The sequence below is a fragment of the Hippoglossus hippoglossus genome, chromosome 19 (genome assembly GCF_009819705.1).
Source record: "Hippoglossus hippoglossus isolate fHipHip1 chromosome 19, fHipHip1.pri, whole genome shotgun sequence".
Classification (NCBI taxonomy): domain Eukaryota; kingdom Metazoa; phylum Chordata; class Actinopteri; order Pleuronectiformes; family Pleuronectidae; genus Hippoglossus; species Hippoglossus hippoglossus.
This window is the reverse complement of record NC_047169.1, coordinates 1,863,879-1,887,191: the sequence shown is the minus strand read 5'-3', so window position 1 is coordinate 1,887,191 and position 23,313 is coordinate 1,863,879. Positions and strand designations below refer to the sequence as shown.

At 44.3% G+C, this 23,313-nt stretch overlaps 2 protein-coding genes across 15 annotated transcripts in view; one reads left to right on the top strand and one right to left on the bottom strand.

Annotated features, from left to right (window-relative positions):
* Nucleotides 1-446: 446 nt before the first annotated feature.
* Nucleotides 447-17,525, top strand: LOC117753462 (microtubule-associated protein tau-like). Of its 9 annotated transcripts, XM_034571567.1 has the most exons (14): nucleotides 447-1,421; nucleotides 4,283-4,448; nucleotides 7,388-7,456; nucleotides 8,400-8,412; nucleotides 10,021-10,063; nucleotides 11,181-11,241; nucleotides 11,359-11,397; nucleotides 11,606-11,859; nucleotides 12,490-12,582; nucleotides 13,548-13,640; nucleotides 14,659-14,740; nucleotides 14,871-14,977; nucleotides 15,839-16,060; nucleotides 16,094-16,148. In XM_034571567.1, exons 1-14 carry the CDS (start codon nucleotides 1,317-1,319, stop codon nucleotides 16,109-16,111), a joined length of 1,365 nt encoding a protein of 454 aa, XP_034427458.1. In that variant the 5' UTR covers nucleotides 447-1,316; the 3' UTR covers nucleotides 16,112-16,148. The 9 variants fall into 9 exon arrangements, with proteins under 9 accessions (XP_034427458.1, XP_034427459.1, XP_034427460.1 ...); XM_034571568.1 differs by lacking the exons at nucleotides 8,400-8,412; nucleotides 11,359-11,397; nucleotides 13,548-13,640; nucleotides 15,839-16,060; nucleotides 16,094-16,148 and adding exons at nucleotides 8,433-8,465; nucleotides 16,700-16,918; nucleotides 16,977-17,525 and having other exon boundaries at nucleotides 1,145-1,421; nucleotides 10,029-10,063; XM_034571561.1 differs by lacking the exons at nucleotides 447-1,421; nucleotides 4,283-4,448; nucleotides 7,388-7,456; nucleotides 8,400-8,412 and adding an exon at nucleotides 8,703-9,647 and having other exon boundaries at nucleotides 10,029-10,063; nucleotides 15,839-16,059; nucleotides 16,093-16,124.
* A 3,871-nt stretch (nucleotides 17,526-21,396) lies between these two features.
* kansl1a (KAT8 regulatory NSL complex subunit 1a) overlaps nucleotides 21,397-23,313 on the bottom strand; it is a 28,983-nt gene continuing 27,066 nt past the window's right edge. For all 6 annotated transcript variants that reach the window (XM_034571555.1, XM_034571559.1, XM_034571560.1 and 3 more), the window contains 3 exons: nucleotides 22,839-22,951; nucleotides 22,499-22,751; nucleotides 21,397-22,363 (listed from right to left, as the gene is read on the bottom strand). In XM_034571555.1, the coding sequence (XP_034427446.1) occupies nucleotides 22,157-22,363; nucleotides 22,499-22,751; nucleotides 22,839-22,951 (573 nt within the window). In that variant the 3' untranslated portion in view covers nucleotides 21,397-22,156. The remainder of the gene's footprint in view (nucleotides 22,364-22,498; nucleotides 22,752-22,838; nucleotides 22,952-23,313) is intronic.

The window sequence follows — 23,313 nt, the reverse complement described above, 5'->3', positions numbered from 1 at the left end:
CCATTCAAACACACAAAACTACATTTTCTGTTTCATTCTGAGCTGCAAACGTTTTTCTATTGATTCTGTTCTATTCATCTTATTTGATTGTTTGATCTGTAGATTATTTCTTTGATGAATCTGTCAAAAAGCTGTGAATCCTCACATTTCATCAGATGGGAGGAGAAATGTTTATTTTCCTGGATCGTAAAAAAAATCGATTGACTATCAGAAGTGTTTCATCGAATTGTTTTGACTCTGGATGAATCGTTTAGACCAAAGAAAATAGTTTTGATAATGAATTTTAAAGACTTTTCTTTATCTGATATGAAACTGAATCGTCTTGGTCTGTAATTCTACGCAGAGAATAAAACAGACGATATCACGTTCACACACACACACACACACACACACACACACACACACACACACACACACACACACACACACACACACACACACACACACACACACACACACGTCTTGCTGCTTGGCTCCTGGAGCTGTGTCAACATCCCTGTTGACCGAGCTGCAGGCCGGAGCCAAGTTCCCGTTTTCACACGGCCCCGAGAGCAACGAGCTGCCTCAGCAGAGCTCTCCGTCTCTCCTCCCTCGTGAAGCTGCGACAAAGGAACGCTGTCACGTTCCCTTTCTGCAGCAGGTGAGATTTGTGTGCGTTTGTCCCGGAGCAAATGGTGAAGAGGGTCGGGATCTTTCTCCCCTCGACACACAGAGAGGAGAAGAGCTCTTGAGTCTGCAGAGTGGATGTCTCTGAGAGGCTGGAAGCAGCGAACTAACTCCTGAAACACGACCACGACACAGACTGATCTACATGTCCTGTGCACATGTTCACGAGCTGCAGTTCTTATCAGTCTGGAGTTTGTTTGCTCTCTCGCTGTCGGAGCTGTGCAGGGAACGGCCTCTCTCAGATATTGTCTTCGTTGGCGAGGGTGCAGCTTTCTTCTTGTTTGGATTCTGTCATGTGTGATGCTACAATGGGACGTTTGTCCCGGGGCTGTGTGCGAGCGCCGAGAGTTCACTATTCATCAGAATCTCTATGGGACGCACAAAGGTCACTCTACCTCTGATAATATATGTTTAAAAAAGGGCTGTTTACTTCTTCTTTTTAAAGAGTGAAACAGGTTTTATTTTATTTTTGTCACCTTCAACAAATCCCACGAAAAGACTAAAACCCAACATGAATCGGCTTCAGACCCCGAAGTCGCTGCTCACATCTTTCCCAGCAAACAGATCAGCTGTTGTGCCGTTTGGCGACTGACGGATGAAACTCAAAACAAGCGACGATGTCGAGTTCCCTTTGAGCGTTAAGAGTCAGGATGGGGACGACGTGTTCCTGCGTCAGAGCCGGGAAAATGACGAAACGTGCGGCCACGAAAAATCCGACAAGCGTGGAAGAAAACAGCGAAACTTTACCGGTGGTTGTGAGTCGACTTTTAAAAGAAATATCAACTTTCTAATCGATGACAAACGCTGCTAACAAGTGCTGCTCGTGTGTGAAGTGAAACAGCGATGGAGGGACGAGGAAGTGACGAACAGGAAGTCAACAAAACCCATTAACCTCCTAACGATGTAGATTTTTAGTAAACACTTGTTTGTTTGAGACCAATTTCAGCGGCAGATTCATCCACATTTGGCTCGTGTGAGTATTTCCAGCAGCAGGATGTGTGTGTCTGTGTGTGTCTGTGTGTGTGTGTGTGTGTGTGTGTGTGTGTGTGTGTGTGTGTGTGTGTGTGCGTGTGCGTGTGTGTTGAAATAAACTATAGTGTGTGCTCATGGTGATGAAGGAACGTGTCACCCATGGCAACAGTGTGACTCATTCATGTGTTTTTAATAGTTTTTGGAAACAATGGAGGATCTGTGGATCAGAAGAAGAAGACACATCAGATGAAAACACTTCTCGTTCGTGGGAAAAACAGACGTCGTCAGTTTTTGTGGGATTTGTTGACAACAAGGAAAAATACAGAACGATCCTTTTTCTTTAAACTGAGCAGATTTAGCTTCTTTCAGGAAACGTCTCTCGTGATGCAGAGTTTTCTTCCGTTCATGACGTTTGTGCTGTTGTTTAAACATCCAAGGTCAGGAGATATGAGGTCCCACAGAGGAAAGGTCACATATCTGAGACAAGTGCAGCGTCAGAGGAGGTTTTATAGGGCGGAGTTACCACGGCAACAGTTCAGGCATCGCCGTCTGTAAAGAGACGACTGAGACGAGCGTCGTCAACAAGTTCAACCTAAAGAGAGACGAGTGGAGGAAGTCGAACTCTGCTTCAGTAAATATACTTCAACAAATCCTGCGTTCAAAGTCAGACTACACACATTCTACAGGACAGATTAATCTAGTTATATAAAACTATTAAAAGTAAAAGTTTGGATCAACACGACCATTAGTTTGAGAACAACTGGACTAAACTAGCAAAGAGTCTTTATCTCATCTTTTCTATTTAGATGAAATGTTGGAGACATGTTCCTCTTATGTTCTCAAACAATCATTATATTTATTATTTATCTTGTTAGTTTCAGAGCTTCAGACTTTTCAGTTTATTCTAAACTCAAACATCAGGTGTGAACGGTTCCTCAGAGCAGAAGAGGAGTTCTGGGTCTGGATCAAACTGGTTCTGTTGGTTTGCAGTGAAAACACTTTGTTGGATAGTTTGGACTTTTTGGACCAATCACAGGAAGCAGAGACAGAATTAAACAATAGAAGAAGAAGAAGAAGGAGAAATGTTGAGTTCAAAATGTGGAAGGAAGAATTTGACCTGAGCTCGGCTCTCGACTGAATCTTCTTTCCACCGCTGCTCAGAACAAACATTTACTGAAACATTATTTGCTTTAACAAAGATTCAATTCCAGTTCAAACATGAACGTTGGTACAAACTCTTCAGACAGTTTCCCTCGGACAGATCAAACAGAGTCAAGCTCCTGAGTCGACGCTGAGAAACTCGAGATCAGGAGCTGGAAAAGCTGCGACTGCACACAAACACGGAAAGAGCAGTTTGGAAGCTGAGACTGATTATAACATAAGCTCAGTGTGTGTGTGTGTGTGTGTGTGTGTGTGTGTGTGTGTGTGTGTGTGTGTGTGTGTGTGTGTGTGTGTGTGTGTGTGTGTGTGTGTGTGTGTGTGTGTGTGTGTGTGTGTGTGTGTGTGTGTGTGTGTGTGTGTGTGTGATTGTGTGACAGAGCAGCAGAGAAAAAAATATGATTCAATCTGAAAACTGCTGATGTAACCGGAGGTTTGACTTTAATCTGACGTGTAATCTTCTCCTTATCAGATCTGATCCTGTTGAGGGAACACGCCACGACTGTTGATGTTTATTTACTGTGAAACTGAGAGAAATAATAATAATAATAATAATCATATTAATACATGTTATTTTTATTAAAACACCTTTGAAAACACACAAAACCTCACATGATAAAAATGTTGAATTGATGGAAAACAATAGGAGACAATTAAAGTCAATTTGGACGTCACACTATTAGAGTAGAAAACATTTTTCTCCTCTAATGTTCAGAGAACACGTCCCTGTCCTCAGACGGTCCATCGCTGCAGCTCCTCTCTTCAGCCTCTGTCTCAAACTCGTCTAGCTCCTGTCTCTTTAAGGCCCCCCCCCCCCCCTCCTGATGAAGCCCAGTCTGCTCTGATTGGCCAGCTGGGCCGCTCTGTTGTGATTGGTCCATCGCTTCCACTGTGCTGTGTTAGACTGGGCATTATGCAAATGTGTGGAATTGTGATGTCATCATGATGTGATGACATCACAACGACCACACGACTGACGAGCTGTTTCAGGAGCTTCCGTGTTTTCTCCCTCAGACTTTGAGTTTTTTAACTTTAACTAAAAAAAAACTTCATAACTCACCGGAGGAAAAAAGACAAAAAACGACAAACACCACGTCTCCTTGAAATATCGGATTCTGTTCGGAAACATGAAACTCGAGCGCAGCACCTTTTGGAGAATTTTCTTGTTGCTCACAGGTTCAGGAAGCGTCAGTGGTCGTTTAGAAAGTGCAGCTCGTCACAGAGCCGGAGGGACTATTTTTATCTGGGAGGCTGTAACACGAAGCGGCGACCCCACGTCAGGATGTATAAATAACTGCTTTTCCCAGACACAGTGTCTGTTTACATTCGGTGGTGACAGACCGGGTCGCGCACACCGGAAGACAGAGTGTCCACGAAGACGCCATCACTGTGTTTAACCTGTAGAATCAGCCGTTTTGTCCTCGTGAAAAAAACGGTAATATGGCAAATCCTCACGCCAGCGTTTTCTGAACTTGCTCCTCTGTAGCCCGACCTGCGACTGGCAATGGACTACACGAACAACTCCTCCAACAGCCACGGCCCCGGAGACACCGTCACCTCCTCCGTAGCCGGCATGAGCATCAACGACCAGCACCACCAGGAGAACGGCGTCCAGATGGGACACAGAAGCCCCGGAGACGCCAAAATGAAAGGTCAGACAACTGGTGCCGCCGCCGCCGCTGAAGAGAAGCTTCTGTAGTGAACGTGAAGCTAAACAGGTAGAAAAGATGAAATGGCAAAGACGTCTTTAGCGATAACCTCCAATCATCGACTCTGATGCTCTGACCACATCCTGGAAGAGCGTCACAGGTTCAGGTCCAGAGGTTAAAGGTCAACTCAGCCCGAGTCAGTCGCTGCAGCTTCATGTTAGAGTTTTGATCTCTCTCGGAAACTCCCTGAGAGTCTCTGTGGTGCGTCTGTGAAGAGTCGAGGTTCAGTCGTGCTTTGTTTTAATCCGTCTTTACATAATGGACACAGGACGTGGTTGACTGGGCCCGAGAGGCCGACCGCAGCTGCACTGCGCCGCGTCATCCAGCGTCAGCTTCCTCAGGACGAGCCCCGTCTCCGTCCAGAGCCGATTCAGCTCAGGGACAATCGGGCTTTTAAGAAAACGAGAAACTTTTCAATGCAATGTAATCGATGACTGAGAGGCTTGTTAGTGAGAAACCACAGGAGATGAATCACTGACAGATTGTTCCGCTTGTGGCTGATGATCAGTTCCAGGCCCGACAGCAACGTGTTCTCTTATCTTTCTTATCCCAATCAACCATATGGCCAATTAGTGCGTAGCCTAGCGTTCCCCAGTCTGCAGCCCTCACTAGTGCAGTCGTTCTCCCCGTTTCCATTCTGCAGCATCTCGTGCACAAACAGGAAGTGGTGCGCTGCAGAGTCTGGTCCGCCTGCAGAGCTAAGCGCCGCGGTTACCGACAGCGAACCACAAAGTGAGTATCTGAGACGTAGACGAGTAGAAGGTGTGAGTAGTGCAGCGGTAGATAGTGATGGTAGGTTAGTTCTGTGGTTACAGTCTGTTTACATGTGTTTTATTGGTCCGGTTAAAAGACGGTTTACTGTCTTCATGTGGAAAATATTCAGTGTTCTGCACATTTAAGATTCACAGACAGATCAAAGGATACAGTGATAGATGGTGGATCAAGGGATGAAGCGATAGAAGGAAGATAGATTGATTCTGAGGTAAAGTTAGCTCTGTAGCAGCTTAAATAACAAGTATAAGGAAAAGCAGTACACACATATTATACGTATAATATATATATATATATATATATATATATATAATATAATATATATATAATAATATATATATATATATATTATATGTATAAAAACAAACCGTACAGTTGTGTGCAGAGCTAAAAGAGTCAGGAACCATTGTAACTAATTTGAAAATTAAGGAATATTCCATTTGAATATTTGTATTTTACATCTAAGAAATTGTATTTTATAAGGAACAACAAACATTTTATTTAAAATAAAAGTCTACTTCGATCAAAAGAATCTCACTGGTGCGTTGCCGAGGCGACAAGGAAGTGCTTTCTCGACCGTGACGAGTTTCTCGAGCTGCGAGCGTCGCTTTTCTACGCGTTCCCTGTATATAAGTATAAATATATTTATAATAATTTAGGTAAATCCAGCTGCTTGTGTTAAACCTTCCCGTGAATGTGTGACGTCATTAATCATCCTCCATAAAATGTCTCGTTATCTAAATGTGTTCAAGACGTCATGTGGGATTTTTGTCCTCTGACTTTGAGTGAAATCCTTAAAATGTGAAATGTTGCTGCTGTGAAATCGTGATAAGCGTCTGGATTTTCTTTCGCAGCTCACGTGACCATCACGTGTTTTCTGTCATGACTTCCTCTTTACTCTTTACGCTCCAGCTCAGCTTCAATCCACAGCAAACGGAGGGAACGAGGTGAAACCTGAGTCTGAGCGCTGTCTGAGCGTCGAGGTGCCGACCGGTACGACGTCTGCATGACCCCTGAAAACCAAAGAGTTCTAATTAACCTTCGTTTCACATGTTTGAGTTTGTTTAATTCATTTCTCTCTTTTTTTTACGAATAACTTATCTTTTTTTCAGAGCTGATGTTGATCTTGATTTGCTGATTTGTTTTCCTCTACTTCACATTTGAGCAAATAATGACCTGTGGAATAACACAAGCTAATAATACAAATAAGAAATTGGCCAATATGAGTCATTTGATATGAAAACATTTATTTTACAGGATAAACGCTGCAAAGAAGATTTGCATTTATATTTACATTTGACATAAAAGAAAACTGTTTATTTTCTTATTTAAAGTTTTATCTATGTATTTTATTTATAATAAAGTTTATGGTTTAACTCGACATCTTAGGAATCATTGACCAAATGGTGTTTTTTAAGATATCAGCTGATATATAGGAATTTATTTATCACAACTTTTTAGATCCTAAATATCGGCATCGACCCACAAAACTCAGTCGGGCTCTAACATTTAAAACGAACGTGCAGAATCTTAACGAGCTGCAGATCTTTGACTCACGTGGAAAATGTGGGAATCGAACCCAGCAGCTTCTCGTCAGTGAAGCTCGAGGGCAGAAGGTCGAGGCTCCAGCAGGTTGATGGTTCAACATGAGAAATACCACAAGTGAGCAGCAGACACCAGGTCAGCAGCAGAGTTAACTGAGGAAACAGAAAGAAAGAGTCGAGCTGTGAGCTTCCTTATTAGTCAGGAACAAAAAGATTAATACAGAAGGAACGAAAAATCAATAAAGCATCATTTAAAACAAAGCTTTACAATTTAAAGTGGGAGAATAGATAAAATAAAACTTTCTAAAATGATTTAAATTAAAACTGGAACGAGGGTGAAAAGTTTTAACGTTAAAAAGAGTTTTAAAACGTTCAGGTCCTGTGATCACATTTGAATCTGCTTGTGTTACTGCTGCTTCTCAGTTTCCTCTGTTCAATTTATTATTTATTATTATTATATGGTTTAATAAGAAGCTTTTTAAAGAACCTGATGTGTTTGAGGGGCAGACGAGCTCCTGCTGTGCTGCAACATGATCCACAGATAAAGTGACATTGATCCGTCCACAGCAGAAACGTCTGCTGAGGTCGTTGGAGTGGAAGCAGCGTCTGAGCTCACAGAAGAGGAGGGGCCGCTCGGTACGACTCCTGACTCCGCCCCCTGACTCCGCCCCCGCCGCTGCTGCTTCTGCATTTCACCTGGTTTCCCAGCTTCCTTTTCTTTGGTGGAGTTCGACATTTTGGGAAATTTAGCAAAATTGTGCTTCTTCACCAAGAGAAAGATCAACCGTAATGATAAATATGGAGCTAAAGCCAGTTAGCTTAGCTTAGCTTAGCCTAGCATGGAGACTGGAAACAAGGGGAAACAGTCCGAGCGTCTAAAATCCACGTGATTAATGTATATAATAGTAATAATTTTACAACTGCTGATTATTTTAGAATTATTGAATAATTTGCTCTATAAAGCATCAAAAAATGCTGCAAATTGCATTTCTGTATTTGCATTGTCCACAACCCCAAAAAATGTCTATACCTAAGTTTTCTTCCACATTAAACAAATGTCTTTATCTTGATAATATCTTTAGTTGCTAGTTTTATCCCCCAACTTCCAGTCTTTATGCTAAGCTAAGCTAAGCTAACTGTAGCTTCATATTGAACTCATCTCTAACCCTCAGGAAGAAAATTTCCCAAAATGTCCGACTTCAACCTCCTGTTTGTGTTGTGATGTTCAAATGAAGCTTTTTATCGTTTCTTTCAGCGTCTTGGTTGGAACAACGTGTGTTTGGGTTTGATTTCTCCTCAGCTTCGTGTTTTTGTTTTTAATGCTCATGATCATAAACAGAGATGGTGACAGAACGAGAGCTGTGGTCCAGCACACGGCCGCAGGATCCTGATTCCTCTGTGCCTTCACATATTCATCCTCATGCTTTTCAATGATTTACCTGAGTGTGATTTGCTCTCTGCAGTAACTCTGTGTGTGTGTGTGGGCTTGGTATTGATTTCCCTGCAGCGAGTGAGTGTATTAATCGCTGGTGATTGACTCGTCACTGACTCGTGTCTCTGTCTCGTCACGTTCCAGCAGCACCAGGAGCAGCACCAGGAGCAGCAGCAGGAGCAGAAGGAGCAGCAGAAGGAGCAGCTTCCACAGGTACGCTGCTGCTTCATGTTTCATCCACCACACTCACACTGGATTCATTTACTGCAGGAGACAGATTACATTGTAAAAAAATCACATTAAATCACATTTGAATCATGTTTAAACAAGACAGAGCACATTTTAACGATCTGTTGATTACGTTCACTGGAATGAAGCGTCTGTCGTCTGTCACCCAGTGTGATGCATTACTGTCCATCTCCATCTCATTTCATTTTCATGTGAACTCAAGTGTTTTTCTTTTTTAAACCAACCTCCATTAATCACTGTTCATGCGTCGTGCACCTTCTACAGATCTACGGTCGATTAAAGTGCTTGTCTTTTCCTTATGGACGCCACTTCTTTATTCTTTTGTTTCAATGGGGAGACGACAAACGAGTTCTGTGAGTGTCATCATTAATCTGCTTTTCAAAATGAAAATAGCGAGGCCCGTTGCTGGCGTCCAGCGTGAGGTCGAGTTTGCGGGCGACGGGCCAATGCTTGCTGAGGAGGGCGTTGACTTCCTGGGAGCTGCCTGCTCCGAGGACGCAGGAAACAAGATGGCGGGAGAGTGTGGGAAGAGGCTGAGCGACTCCTCGTGGGCCTCTGAAGACCTCAGCTGCAGGTCAGAGGTCAGACGGGAGGCGGAGGCCGGCAGCGGGAGCCCCGAGCGAACCGGAGCGGCTGACTCCCACAGGGCGATCAGCCTGGACGCCTCCGAGTGTCTGGCGGAGATGAGCGACCTCTCGTCTTTAGTCAGGAGCACGGCTCTGGAAGACCTCACGTCCATCGGGGACAGACGCTTGATTCAAGGAGAGGAAGTCGTCCCTGAGCAAGTTAACGATGGACAGACGGCTGAAGACGCAGCTTCAAAGTCCTGCAGTGACTCCGGAACCACAGACATCGCTCCAGAAACTCCACACACCCCCGAAACCCAGCGTCTCTCACAATCTGCCTTCGATCCTCATTCAGAAGATCTTCACCCAGCGAACAGCGGCAGGGACGGTAGCCCTCTAACCGAAACGCCGCCTGACCATGCGGCTGAAAACACGGCCTGCGATTCGAGGCCTGACATTTCTAACGGCTCGGAGCCGAGCAGCGGTGGGGCTCGTACCCCCGGTGCCGCCGAGCTGCCGAGAACACCCCCCCAAAGCTCGCCAGCCAGAAAGTCTATGGTGCCGGTCGCCATTTTCAAAGGTCTGTTTGCTCTGATGTTCACCAGAACGAGTCCTCCTCAGTTCAGCCCTCCCACTTGTTTGATTTACAGCAGCTTCTACCGTCTGTTATGCAGCACTCTCCCTCTGAATCCTTTCTCAGGACGGCAACTCTGACCCGAGTCCCCCCCCCCCCCCCCACTTTAGCTTTTGGTTTGGTCTCTCCATCTCTGCTCACTCTGCTCGTCATGCAGCCCCAAAGGCCACTTTGTTGATTTCACGTGTGTCACGTTGCATGTTGCATATCCCACTTCACCAATCTCACTTCATTTTTATTTTGCCATTTGAATGGAAATAGACACTTTGGAAGTAGAAGATGTTACATTTAAAAAAAATAATAATAATGCTTCTCTCTTTTTTGCAGCTCAAGCAAAGATGGATAACGGCGCCGCAGAGAAGGTACGAGACTCTGTCGTCACTTGTTTTATCACATTTCATTTAAAGGATCGTTCTCATTTATTAAAACTCGGGTCTAATTTCTGTGGTTTTGTTATTTTCAAACATTTTCAAGAAAAATAAAAAAGAGAAAGTCGACTCTACTCATTGGCTACAGCCAGCAGCTGGTTAGCTTAGCTTAGCATTAAGACAGGAAACAGGGAGCAGCGTTGCCTGATGGGAAATGTTAACCTGTCGTACCAGAAGCTGAAAAAGATCATATTTTCAGGAAACACGCTCGAGATTCCGAAGCGATTTAGTTACAGAAACAATGCTTTTCTAGGCACTAGGCTCTTATTTTGAAACATGACACAGGAAGGACGTCACGTGAGAAGAGATGTATACATTTCAGTCTTTATGCTAACACACATACGGACAAACTTCTCTATTTCAAAATGTTCAACTATTCCTTTCGGTAAGAGCTCTTTGTCTCTTCTCCATCAGGCTGTTTCAAATCAAAGCTTTTATTTTGGCGAGTACAGTGTGACTGGGGCATAAAGTTACAGAAATAAGACCAAACTTTGAATAAAGCAGAACGATCCTTTAACACTTCATCCTTTAGGCTGTTTCATTCATTTCCATCATTTCCATTTGTTGAATCATTCGTCTGTTTCATGGTCTCTGTCATTAGAACTTTTGTTTTTCATTGTCATTTTTCCTCCTCATGAAAAAGACTCAAACTGCCACCTCACCACCGTCCGCCCTTTCACGACCGTCCGTAGTCGCCAAGGGCAACAAAACACAAGCGCCCCCCCGCAACGGCCACAGCTCCATCCCCGTTAAAGCCAGCAGCCCAGGGCCCGGGCAGCCCGGAGTAAGTACCGGTCTGAACGCAGCGTAGACTTTAGACCTGAGCTGCGTCTAGCTTTTATTTTTGAAAAGGTGTGTCTGAGCCTAGATGAGTGAATCCTGTTCAGAAGCTTGAACGGATTCAAACCACCACTGATTTATTTTTCTCTTCACTAACCAAACTGTCTCCATTCGTCACTCATCCCAGTTTGACTCGTTGGCACGAACACGTAAGAGAAGGATTTATGATAAAAAATAACTAAATGACTGTTTTGCTGTTTGTGATTTCCAGACTGGTGCAAAGTTTCAATCCCCAGGACCCAAGATTTCTGTGAGAATTGCTGCTCAACCAGGTGCGGACGGAGGATTTTATATTCTAACGTGAATTCTTTTCATTTTGATTCATATTCATTTCTACGGAGTAAGATTTAAAGATTTACTTATGATGTGTCATATTTTTTGTGATGCAGCTAGTGCCAAGAAACCTCCCACTCCAAAAAATGAAAAAGGTAAAACTAAAAAAGCCGAAATAGAGATTAGAGATTCCGCCTGGCCCCACGACCACAGTCTGGTCGAACCCGGATCAAACTTGGTCTGCTTCTAGCCACGATAGCACCTGGTTCATTTCTATTGTTATGATTTATTGGTATTTCTTTATTATTTTTCTTTCTTCCATGACGGTCGACTTGTTCACAACCTTTGACCCGTTGCTTGTAGATGCCGTGAGTGGACACAGCAGCCCTGGAACTCCCAAGTCCCCGTCGGGCAAAGCACCTCCTGCCAAGTCGGCGGCCGAGGCCAACAAGGTGAAGAAGGTCGCGGTGGTGCGCTCAACGCCCAAATCCCCGGGCTCCCTGAAGAGCCGCCCGCCGGCTCCTCTGGCCGCCGCCGCGCCGATTCCAGACCTGAAGAACATCAGGTCCAAGGTCGGCTCCACAGACAACATCAAGCACCAGCCTGGGGGGGGAAAGGTAAACTGACTCCACGAGTTACAACCACTTGAGCAAACTACTTTGTTTTATTTTGAAGGAGAAGTCGCTCTGGTGGATTTAAACGTCACCGGACAGATCCGGAGCTCCGGGGGTTTTTCCAGAGCAGAAGCTGTGTGAACACTCATTCCAGAAAAACCCTTGTGCACAGTACCTAGGGTTAGCTTAGCTTAGCATAAAGACAGGAAACAAGGTTAAACAGCTGACCTGGCCCTGCCCATCCATCAATCCATTTCCTCCCGCGTATTCAAGATCCTCCTGGGGGATCCCGAGGCCTCATGGGATATGTAGTCTCTCCTGTCCTATCTGGGTCAGAAGCACATAACTGCCTGTGAAACCACCAGTTTAGAATTATTATTTATTATACGATAAATTGATCTGGAATATTCCAGTAGAGTCACGTGTTTCCCCCTCAGGCCTCGTATCAGGTCTGTTGAGGCTGAATCAGATCAACGCGTGTGATATAACAAACATGTGAAGTCTTCATCCCTTTAACATCCTAGTTCCTCCTCTGGGGCTGAACCCACCCCCCCCCCCCCCCCCCCCCCCCCTCCTGTCAAAGCTCTCACTCTCATTTCTAAAGAACTTCATGTCTCCTCTTGCACTCGGCAGGTTCAGATCCTGGATAAGAAGCTGGAATTAGGTGACGTCCAGGCTCGCTGCGGCTCTAAAGACAACCTGAAGCACACGCCCGGAGGAGGCAAGGTGAGGGACATCTGGACGAGTTCGACTTTCACTGTTAAAATGACTGAAGTGATACAGACACAAACACGGAGAGGGGTCACAGTGCTGGGGTCAACGTGAGGAGCAGCTAATTAAATCAGAGGAAGATTATTCATTCTAAGAGTCAAATGAAAATATGTCGAACTAAATCAGTTTTCAATTCAACTTTATAAAACTCAATGTTTTCACTTTATTCTAAAAATCTCCCTCTTCTCATATTTATCATTCGTGACCCAAACACTTTCATTAATATATAAAGAGCAGCTGAGTTGTCTGAGCTGCGATCATCATCCTCCTGCTGTTATCTTTCTCACGTTAACATTTGGCTGACTTGTATTTTACACTCGTCACAGTTTGACTTCACCCTTCAGCCTCTCAGGGTTTCAAACCGTCTCTTCCCCTCGACTCCGCACTTTTCCAGGTTCAAGTCAGAAGGTGGATTAAAGTGATGTCCAGTCTGTAGTTTGAGTATCTCTGCAGTTATGATCATCAGAACTGAACCTCTCAGAGAAACAGGAATAATCTATAATCCATAATAATTAAAATATAGGAAAATATTGAAAAACATCCTCACGATGTAAATACAGTGAGAAGTTCTTCCTTCTACTGCATTTCATGGAAATTGGTCCAGTTGTTTTTGTCTAATCTGAAAACTTCTCCTCCTCTGTGGATTATACTGATTTTAAAAACCTTCAGCGATGTTTGTGTCTAGAATCTGATTTGAATTCACTGCTCAGTTTGAAAACCTCTGAGATACTTGACCTGAAGGAGACGAATGATAATGAGTTCCACATATGCACCCGGAGGTGTTAATTTTAGTGACTCCCCCCCCCCGAGCCTCCGACTCTTCAGATCTAATGTCCTCTCAGCACTGGTCCTCACCCGCAGCTCTGCTGCTGTTGCTTCCTCCAGGATAACCACCTTTTTTCCACATATCGACTTTCCAGGTACAAATTCTTGAAAAGAAGTTGGACTTAAGCAATGTGCAGTCCCGGTGCGGCTCCAAAGATAATATAAAACATGTGGCCGGTGGAGGAAATGTGAGTAGAGAAATGAGGGAGTGTCTGCAGCTGTGCAGCTTCTTCTTCTGAATGCATCTCCTCAGAGGAGCAGGATGTGCACGAAACCTCCTGTGTGTGTTCAACCCCGACTCTCTAACACGTCCTAACAGTTCTATCATCACACTTATGAACAGGCATGAGCATTTCTCACTGACCACTCCAGAGCCGTAGATCTACTCCACTAACTTCTCCACCTCGAGAGTTTGACCAGTGGCCGTGAGTGGGACAGTTTGTCAGCGAACCCGGTGTCGTGCTCACAAAGCTTCTTCAGTCACAGCTGATTATGTAATGCTCATGCTCTGGTGTAAGCCTGATGACTCAGTGAGTCTGTGCTCGTCGGTCTGACTGTGATCAGTGTCAAGTTGAAACCACCTGAACCACCTGAACCACCTGAACCCGCCCCTGAGCCCACGTGCATGAATCCTTCGTGTTTTACTCCAACTGATCCTTAAATATAATCATCTTCATTCCCTGATGGTACAAAGTGAATTGTCCGATCAACGTGTGTGAGAGTTTCTCCTCTCGGCAACAAAGAGTCTCTGTCCGAGGCCTCTCCAACAAACCGCCTGTTGTTGTTGACCTCAGCAGAGACGCCACCGAGCTTTGTGTTGGAGACGAGCGTCGATGACAGGACGGCTGAGATGACGTCAGTTCAGACGAGCACCGAGAAGCACGGCTGAGCAATCTGCCTTTTTATCTGCGATCAGTCAAAGTGTAGAATACGTTCAAACAAACTTTTCAACATAATTGTTTAATTACTGATGTGTCAGAAAAGGATGCAACACTCATAGATCTTAGTTTTAGTACTAAACTGTAATATATCTAATCCAGTTTCACGTCTGTTCTCCCTCTTGGACGACACCTGCATTCTGTGTAGTCTCGAGGACACTAACAGGATCAGCTCGTGTGCACTTGCATGTAAACTGAGTATAAATTGATCTTTGTAGTTTCAATTGAATTCAGTGTTTCTCTGCTGTGTCTCGTTTTTTCTCCACAGGTTCAAATTGTGCACAAAAAGATTGACCTGAGCACCGTTCAGTCGAAATGTGGATCGAAAGACAACATCCGTCACAAACCAGGTGAACACGTCGACTCTGAGATGAAGTTATTGATTTGATATTGAAAGAAATCTTTTATTTGACTGGTCGGTGGAGGTTGTGATTCCAGGTAATGTTGTTTGATGTGTTCAACCTTTATCTCTTTCCTCAGGCGGTGGAAATGTGGAGATCAAAAACGAGAAGGTGGACTTCAGAGGTCAGTCCAAGGTCGGTTCTCTTGGAAACATCGGCCACGTCCCCGGAGGAGGACAGAAAAGGGTAAAAACACCTGCAACAGGAGATTCACGACACGTTTCTCTTCTTCGTGTTGTTCTGTCAGTTCTGCCGAAGCTTCATCTGCAAACCTGGAGAATTGACTCTTTACAAACACAGATCTCCAGACGAACCTGAGAGCAGCACAGGACTCAGAGAGGAAACTGTGTCTGTGTCTTCTTCCGGTTTTTCTAGAGGGTGAAACTGAGTCAGCAACAAGTTTCACACTTCAACAGAAACACAGGTCGACTCAGCAGAACCACAAACAACAACTTCCTATTTCAACAGTGTCCGAAAACATGTTATTTCTATATAGTTGATTTTCTCGTTAAAATCTTTAAATACCTTTTTTAGTTTTTTTCCCTGGGTGTCGCCTCTCAGGCTCCGTCTCCCTGGTGGAGGTGGTTGGAGGAAGCCTTCAGGCAACACTCAGGGCTCAGGGGCCCCGTCATGTTTAATGTTCTTCAGGAAAAAGACTCTGCACATAAATAAATCAATGATAAAATTTAAATTAGCCTGAATATGATCAGAATTTCTCAGTTAGATCCTGAAACATGAAATTCCTCTTCAAGGTTTTCACTCAGACAAAAGCAGCCAAACTCTATCTTTAAAGACCGAACCCTCCTTTCATTCATCTCTCATCCGTTCATCTTCACTTCCCTCCTTCTTTTCTTCAGACGCTTCTCGTCCACCAGCTGTTTTCTTTCAGTTCATCATAATTAATCAGTTATTATCATCATCTTCATCTTCATCTTCTGTTCCTGCATCAGTGTTTTTTTTTCATTTTGGTTTTCTCATACGTTTGATTTGTGTATTTTTGTTGCATGTTACTTGTCCATTTCCTGTGCGGGGGCGTGTCCTCTGTAGAGGGAGAAGGGGAAGGAAGCCGAGGGGAGCAGCTCAGACAGCCCCTCCCTCCCCTCCCCTGCTGTCACCCCCCCCCAGTCACCTCAGACCGTCCCCTCCAACACACCCACCCTGACGAACCCCCTCATAAAGATTGAGGACTCCTGTAAGTACTCGCTCGGCAGCCGTGTGCAGCTTCACGCACATCTGGACGTGTTCACATCGCAGGTTCTGGTTCGCTTCGTTTACCGATCTTTGACGCTTTTATCACCGAAAAATCCAGAAAACAATTAGGTGCATTTACAGTTTATATAAAAAAAAGGGAAATCCTCAAACTCATCACAAAATATATATTATAATTTAATGCGTTTTTTAGATTTAGTAAAGATTCGGTTTAAGGTTTTATCGCCTAAAAACTCACGGCACAATATAACTTCATGCTTTAATATAAACTGTAAACTTATGGTTTATATTTAAAAAGGTAAATCCTAGAAATCTTTAAGAATATATATTGATATTTTATCTCATGGGGTTAAATGTGTAATTTCATTCAAACAGCGTGTGACAGCTTTGATACTTGGCCGAAAGTATGTGGACATCCAATAGGCAGACGGAGGTGAAAACATAACCTTCTCAGTGGAGGGAATACGAATAAAACTCAATTAAAAGTACAATTAGTAGAAATAATAAAAATTTAAAATGGGATATAAACAGACGTACTCATGAGTGTCCACATATTTTTGATCGTATGTATTTTGGCTGCAGAATCAGTATCGTGATCACAGAGCATCATCCAGCAAACCGGTGAACGCTCGTGTTCCGCCGTCGTTGCTCGCCGTCTGTCTCGTCCTCCATGTTTGACCTTGTGATGTCACTTTGCAGATTGAAAGCCACAAACTGAGCTTCCGCGAGCAGGCCAGGGCCCGCACCGACCACGGCGCCGAGATCGTCTCCTTGGAAGACTCCCCCCACCAGCTCAGCACCGTGTCCTCCTCCGGCAGCCTCAACATGGCCGACTCCCCGCAGCTCTCCACGCTGGCTGACCAGGTGTCCGCCTCCCTGGCCAAACAGGGCTTGTGAATGCACCCGGCTGCCCCCCCCCCCTCCCCGCCCTCTCTCCTCCGCCACCTCAGAAACACGACCACGTAGACGAGTTGTGATGCCTTCCTCGTTGTTTTCACAGGACTTTTTTAGCTCCCATCACTGTTTATCCCTCACTAACCTTTAAAACAGCTCTCGGGCCGTAACTAGTAGAGTAATCAAGAAAAAAAATGGAGCGTAGGCCAAAATGTCTTTGATTTCTCTCTGTGGTCTTAGATCTCTATTATTTCCACCTTTTCTAGTCGTCCCTTTAAGAGTTAAAGCAACCCAGCAGAGCTCCTCGTGAATCTGATGAATTCTCTTATCTTCACATATCCTGGTGAATCTGGTTCAACACTGTAAACCCTTCAGAAAGTTGTTTTTAATGTCCCCTGAGGTTTTTTTTATTTTATTTTCTTAAGTGATTAGTAAAACCAAGAATAGCGACAAGGAAATCGGAGGGAAATGCCGACTGTTGGGGTTCAGTGTGCGCTACAGCAGAAGGAACAGTTACAGGGTATAGGTGACGGGCGCGTGAGGATAAAAACGTTAAAAGATAAGTAGCAAAAATTGTCTCGTCAACGCAGAATTAAAAAAGCTTTCAGGCCTCACTGCGTCTTTGCTTCGTCCCGACGTGTTCTGCACCTCGAGGTGCTGTAGGTGACGTGACCTGGATCTAAAACAAGAAAAGAAAAAAAAAACAGAACAGCTAGAGTAGAAACTTCGGTTTGTGTGGGGCACAGTTTTATAATCGTACTCTGTGGATATATGACATGTATTTGATATGAAGAAACATTTGTATTGTGCCTGCTACTGTCAGTGTTTGTTTTTTTTTTTGTTACTGCTCTGTTGTAAATGCGCTAAAGCTCGACGTACAAGAAGGGAAAGTAAACGTAAAGCAGTAAAAGTGTAACGTTCGTGGCCAAAGTCTCCAGAAACAGCTAGCTACGTTCAACGTAGTTAAGTCTTAAAACAAGCCACTTATGAGCTAATGCTAAATGCTACAACTATTTAGGTTTCAAACAGTGTTGAAGAATCAAAAAGGCTTTTGATAACATTAGCTACCACAAGCTAGCCATCATACCAGGCCAGTGCTTATTTTCACAAATTTACTTAACTTACTTTTTCCTCGAGCTAAAACATTAGCACTAATGTAGAATAATTATAAAGTAATTAGCAAACATTACTCACATTAGCCTTAGAAGTTAGCAGTCATACCAGACCAGTGCTAATTTGGGCAAAGGTGCATTTTGATGCTTAATGCTAAGACTTAGCACTTAGCTAAAACATTAGCATGAATATGGATGAATCATAAAGTAATTTCATAACATTAGCGAACATTAGCATTCATAATCTAACAGTGTTACCACGCCAGTGCTGGCAACTTAGCTTACTTCTCTAAATGCTAATACAACTTAGCATTTAGCTAGAATATCAGCACAAATCAGGCATGTGATAACGTGAGCTAACATTAGCTACCATAAGCTAGCGGTCATCCCAGACCAGTGGTGCTAATTTGAGCGGAGTAGCATTTTAATGGTGGATTTTGGCCGAGTTGAGGTGAGGGAATATGTTACTGCTTTTTTGTAAATGCGCTAAAAGTTTGATGTATGAAGAAGAAAATTAGTATTAAGGATTTGAGGTGTAACGTTCATGGACAAATTAGAGTTTATCATTGATGACAGTATTTAATCTGCTGTACGCACTCGCTGGTAGCTAGCTACGTTCAACGTGGCTAAGTCTTAAAGCAACGCCACGTTTCTTTTGCCAAGCAGAAGCCACTAATGAGATAATGTTCAATGCTGCTTCGTGGTTAGCTAAAAAAGTAGCATTAGTAAACATAAAGTAATTTGACAACATTAGCTAACATTAGCCTCCAGAGGCTAGCGCTCATACCAGCCCAGGGCTAATTTGAGCGAAGTTGCATTTTGAGCTCACAAATTCAACTTTTTAAGTTCTCGTCTCAAAAGTTACACACTCAAACTTTAAAGGTTTGAGAAGCTAGTGTTTTAAATCACGTAAGACGAAGATGTTGAAATGCGAACGGTTGTCGGGCCGAGAGGGTCGAGGTGAGATTAGCGCCGCTGACGGTGAGAAAGTCAGATACAGAAACGCAGGATTCATCAGGATGTGGCTCAGCTGGTTGTTTTCACCTTTGTTGCCGCGTTCCATTACCAACCCCCCCGAGTCGTGAGAGTTTGTACTGTTTATCAGCACTTCTATCGTTAAATTTGTCGTACACATAGTACCGTCCAATTACTGTCTGTAGACGTGTTTCTACGACGTTCGTATGCGTGAAATGCAGTGTAATGCGTTATTAAGATTTGGTTTCGATAACAATGGCTAACTGGCTACCGTCTATGAACTCGGGTTATTCGGGTGCGACGTCATTCCGAGCTCCGAGGTGTAATGGAACGTAGCATAAAGTTTGAGTTCCTGGCAAAGAAAACGAGACACGACGTGACCAAAAGTATGTGGACGCCTGGATTTTAAACCTGCTGGTGATTGTGAGCATCTCCGTTAAAAAACAAAGATAAGAGGAAACTCAACATGATTTGAAACCTGTTTTCTTCCCATGAGCCCTGAAAACGATCCAGCGACCCCTAGTGGGGAGTCTGGGGGTTGCGCTGGAGTCTCAGTCCTGATGCTGGTCACCACTGGCCCAATATATTATACTCAGATTCTTTTAATTGCAACTAAAGAGGCCAAACCCCGAATCACAAGTACTGAAGTAGGTCGACAGGCGTGTCCACATATTTTTGGCCGCATCACGTATTTCACATAAAGGAAGATTAAGTTACTCTTCTGTTGAGGCTTTTATTTTGTAGTTTAACAACCAGCTGCAGATGATCTGTTTCCTCTTTTCTTCATTTGTCATCTCACATTCTCAGAAAACGTCCTCTTGAATTTCCCTCGTGACTTAATGAGTGAAACAACTTCTTGCATGCACCTCATGTAAGAGACGTCTGCTTGTTGCCTCCCTTCACAAAGTGGTCTCTTTGTATATCCTGTTTATATTTATGCTTCTGGATCTGGACGAATATGCTGACAACAAAAAAAAAAAAGAAGACAAAGTGTGTGAGGTGATCAAGTCCCACAATTTGCTCCCCCCTCTGTATGTGTAACATGTTGCCGACATAGATATAAAACTGTATTTTATCTCTATGGTTGCAAAGACGCTTCTTTAATTTAAAAAAAGGAACAGACATGAGATTTTAACATTATCTGCATGCTACAGTGAATTCACGGTTCCTTCTTCCATGGATCGACCACATTGGACTGGGTGCAGGGCAGACGTGAGGAGTCGAGCACCGAGCGCCTCCTCCTCTCGGCGCTGAGCCTTCGGGCCGGAGACGTTTCTGCAGTGAGGGGAACTCGTCGCCTCGTTTGGTTTCATTCTGACGCTGTACAGTTGTGGAAATGTGATTGTTCTCGTTACTGTGCATTTGATCAATAACTGGTTTATGATGATTCTTGTTGCTGTATATGTGTATTTGAAAATAAATGCTATGAAGTCACCGTCGTCGTGAGCGAGTGCAACACGAGCGCCCGAAATCACTCCCTCCCTCTGTCCGCCATCTTGAACTGTGTCCAATTCGTCAGACTTGAGTGCAGCTGTCGGAGGAAGTGATTTGAGGCAGTTTCGTCTCTGAAGGATTTGAGACCAGGACAACTGCTCCAAGTTAAACATAAATGTTTTAATGGTACTATTTACAAAAAAGAAAAAACAATTCTGCTTTTTGATTAGGTTAACTGCTGCAACAATCGAACAGGTACATCGACATCTTGCTTAACTACAAAAGAAAACAAACAAACAGTGATTGAATGGCTGTGGCATAAAAAGAGGTGTAAAATGAAACAACCATAGATTTTTTTTTTTGCATAGCAATAAGGGAGGGAGGGGGAGGACAAGGGGGGGGGGGGGAGGGGTGGTTGAATGGAGAAGAAAAATCCAACAGAGAATCTGGATCTGATCAATTGATGGTGAAACTATTCAACAGCAGAAAGTATTTTTCCCTTAAATTGAAGAACCTGAGCTCGGGGGGGGCGTTTAGCGAAGAGCTGCTACATTTGAAATGTTCGCAGGACGACAAACTGAACCAGGAGAGAGAAATCAAGGGTGGGTGGGTGGGGGGGTGTTTTATTTTAGGTCTTTTATTTTGCCACGTTTGGACTTTTGTAATACAGCAATGACCGAGAAGCTAAATCAACAGATGGTACAAATCCTCCCCTGCGATTGGTTCCTTTTTTTCTCCCGTTAGGTGGAAATCTGACTGTGCTCTTGTGATAAGACTAAACGTTAGCATGTTTTCCCAGCATGCAGCAGCGCTTTCTGTAAGGGCAAGTGCTCAAAAGAAAAAGAAAAACAACAAAAACAGACGGCCCGGTCCCGAGCGCCGCCGCCCTCGTTCACACCCAGCAGAGTAAAGAGCCTGCGGGCGAGGGGGGCGGGGCCAGGAGGGCGCTGGACACTCTCTACAGAGACCTCACAAAAGGAATGATTTTTTTAAAATTTATTTTACTTCTTCAAAATAAAACACAGAATGTGTCGTTACGCTGGAACAGACAGAAACAAATACAAATAAAAACATGTCAGGAATGGAAACGAACAAACCGACGAACAAAGAAAGCAAACCAACAGAAACGAGACTTGGCAGTTTGGAGAAGTGCTCTGGTGATTTCAGGCGACCTCTAGTGGGAGAAGAAGGGACCACATCTCAAATGTACCTGTTTATTTGGATGAGGGCGGCGGGAGGAGAATGGGAGGGGGGGGTATTTTTTCTTGTTTTGTTATTTGTCACTCCACTAAAAATGTACATGGGAATTACAAGCAAACTAGTCAATAGAAAACACCCTTTGGCCATATTTTGAGGAGTCCGCTACATAGTGCGCTACGAGTGTACACGCGACATATGAAACACCACTAAGCCCCCATGTACATTGTTTAGCCTACTACAGAAATCATTTTTATTACGTGTTTGTTTTATACTTTTTTACCTTTTTTTTATTTTTTACATTTAATCCTTTTTTTCCTGTGACAAAAACAAGTGTAGGGAAAAGGCTTCTATCTCCATAATGTTCACTAAAAACTGTGAAAGTATTAGACTGATGTTTGAATATCAAACAACAGGAACCCATTTAATATCTTACTCTGCGTTGAGGTTCTGCTTGTTAATGCCAGAGAGGAGCTGAGGGCGGGTGAGGGGAGGGGGTGTGGTGGTGGAGGGAGGGGCCGGGCGACCTCAGCCTGTCAGTCATTCATCGGTGGGCGGAGCCCTTGAGTTTGGGGCCGCCGTCGTCGTCGCAAGGCAGATCCATGTCGTCCGAGTCCAGACGTCCGTAGGCTGTTGCTCGGCAACCTGAGATGCTGCGCATTCTGGGCCTGATGTAGTCGCTCTCCGGCTCCGGCTCCAGCTCCGGGTCTTCTGGCATCGGGAAGCAGCGGCGCTCCCACGGCGGCACCGTCTGAAAACACCGCGAGACGTTGAACACGTTAAACATGAGATCATCACGAGTTAAGTGTTCATCAAACGTGTCCAATCACAAGATTTGTACGGAAACAGTTCTACACAAAAGCGGATTTTGGAACGCAGGACGTACCCGTTCTTCGAAGGTGAAGTCCGGCGTCGAGCAGCGCGTGTCCTCGCTGGACAGCAGGCGATGGGAGTCCCTGGAGCAGGGTGTGTGGGGGTTGGAGGTGGTGTCGGGGCTCGGCGGGCTCATGGGCGACGGCACGTGGCTGTAGTCGTGGAGCATCGGGCAGTGGCCCGGGTCGGGAGACGCGGGCTGGGGGGTGGGAGGGTTCGTGCCGCACAGCAACGGCGTGGTCCGACCGTCGACAGACTTGTACGACCTGTGGGACGGAGTACAGAAAGTTATGGTTTCGGGTTCTCTCATTAAAAACTGGTTTATCTTTGCAGGCGAGTGTTCAGGTGCCGACCTGCTGCCTCGCCTCTTAGCCGGAGCCAACGCCATCCAGGTCCAGCGAGTTCGCTCCTGGTCTTGATGCGGCTGGTGGAGCTGGACGAAAGCTGCGTCCGTCAGGTCCTCAACCTGCCGAGAGAAAACACCATCAGCACCTTCACACGGAGCTCAGCACACATTAATACTAACATCAGTTATTAATCAATATGAATGTATATAAATCATCATCTGGACGAGCAGCAAAGAACTGATGAATGAACAGATGGATTCACCAAATATAAAATGATAATTTTGGGGTTTTGATAAAATCTACTGCTGCTACTAAGAGCTAGAAAAAATATTTTAGACCATTTAGAAATGTATTAATATTTTTTATATTCCTTTTTGGAAAGATCTGCTTTGTCTTTTATAACAGTTACTTTAAAGCATCAGATTTTGGATCTGAATGGTTTTAGGTTTGACTTTATGACAGAAATATTTTTCTGACATTT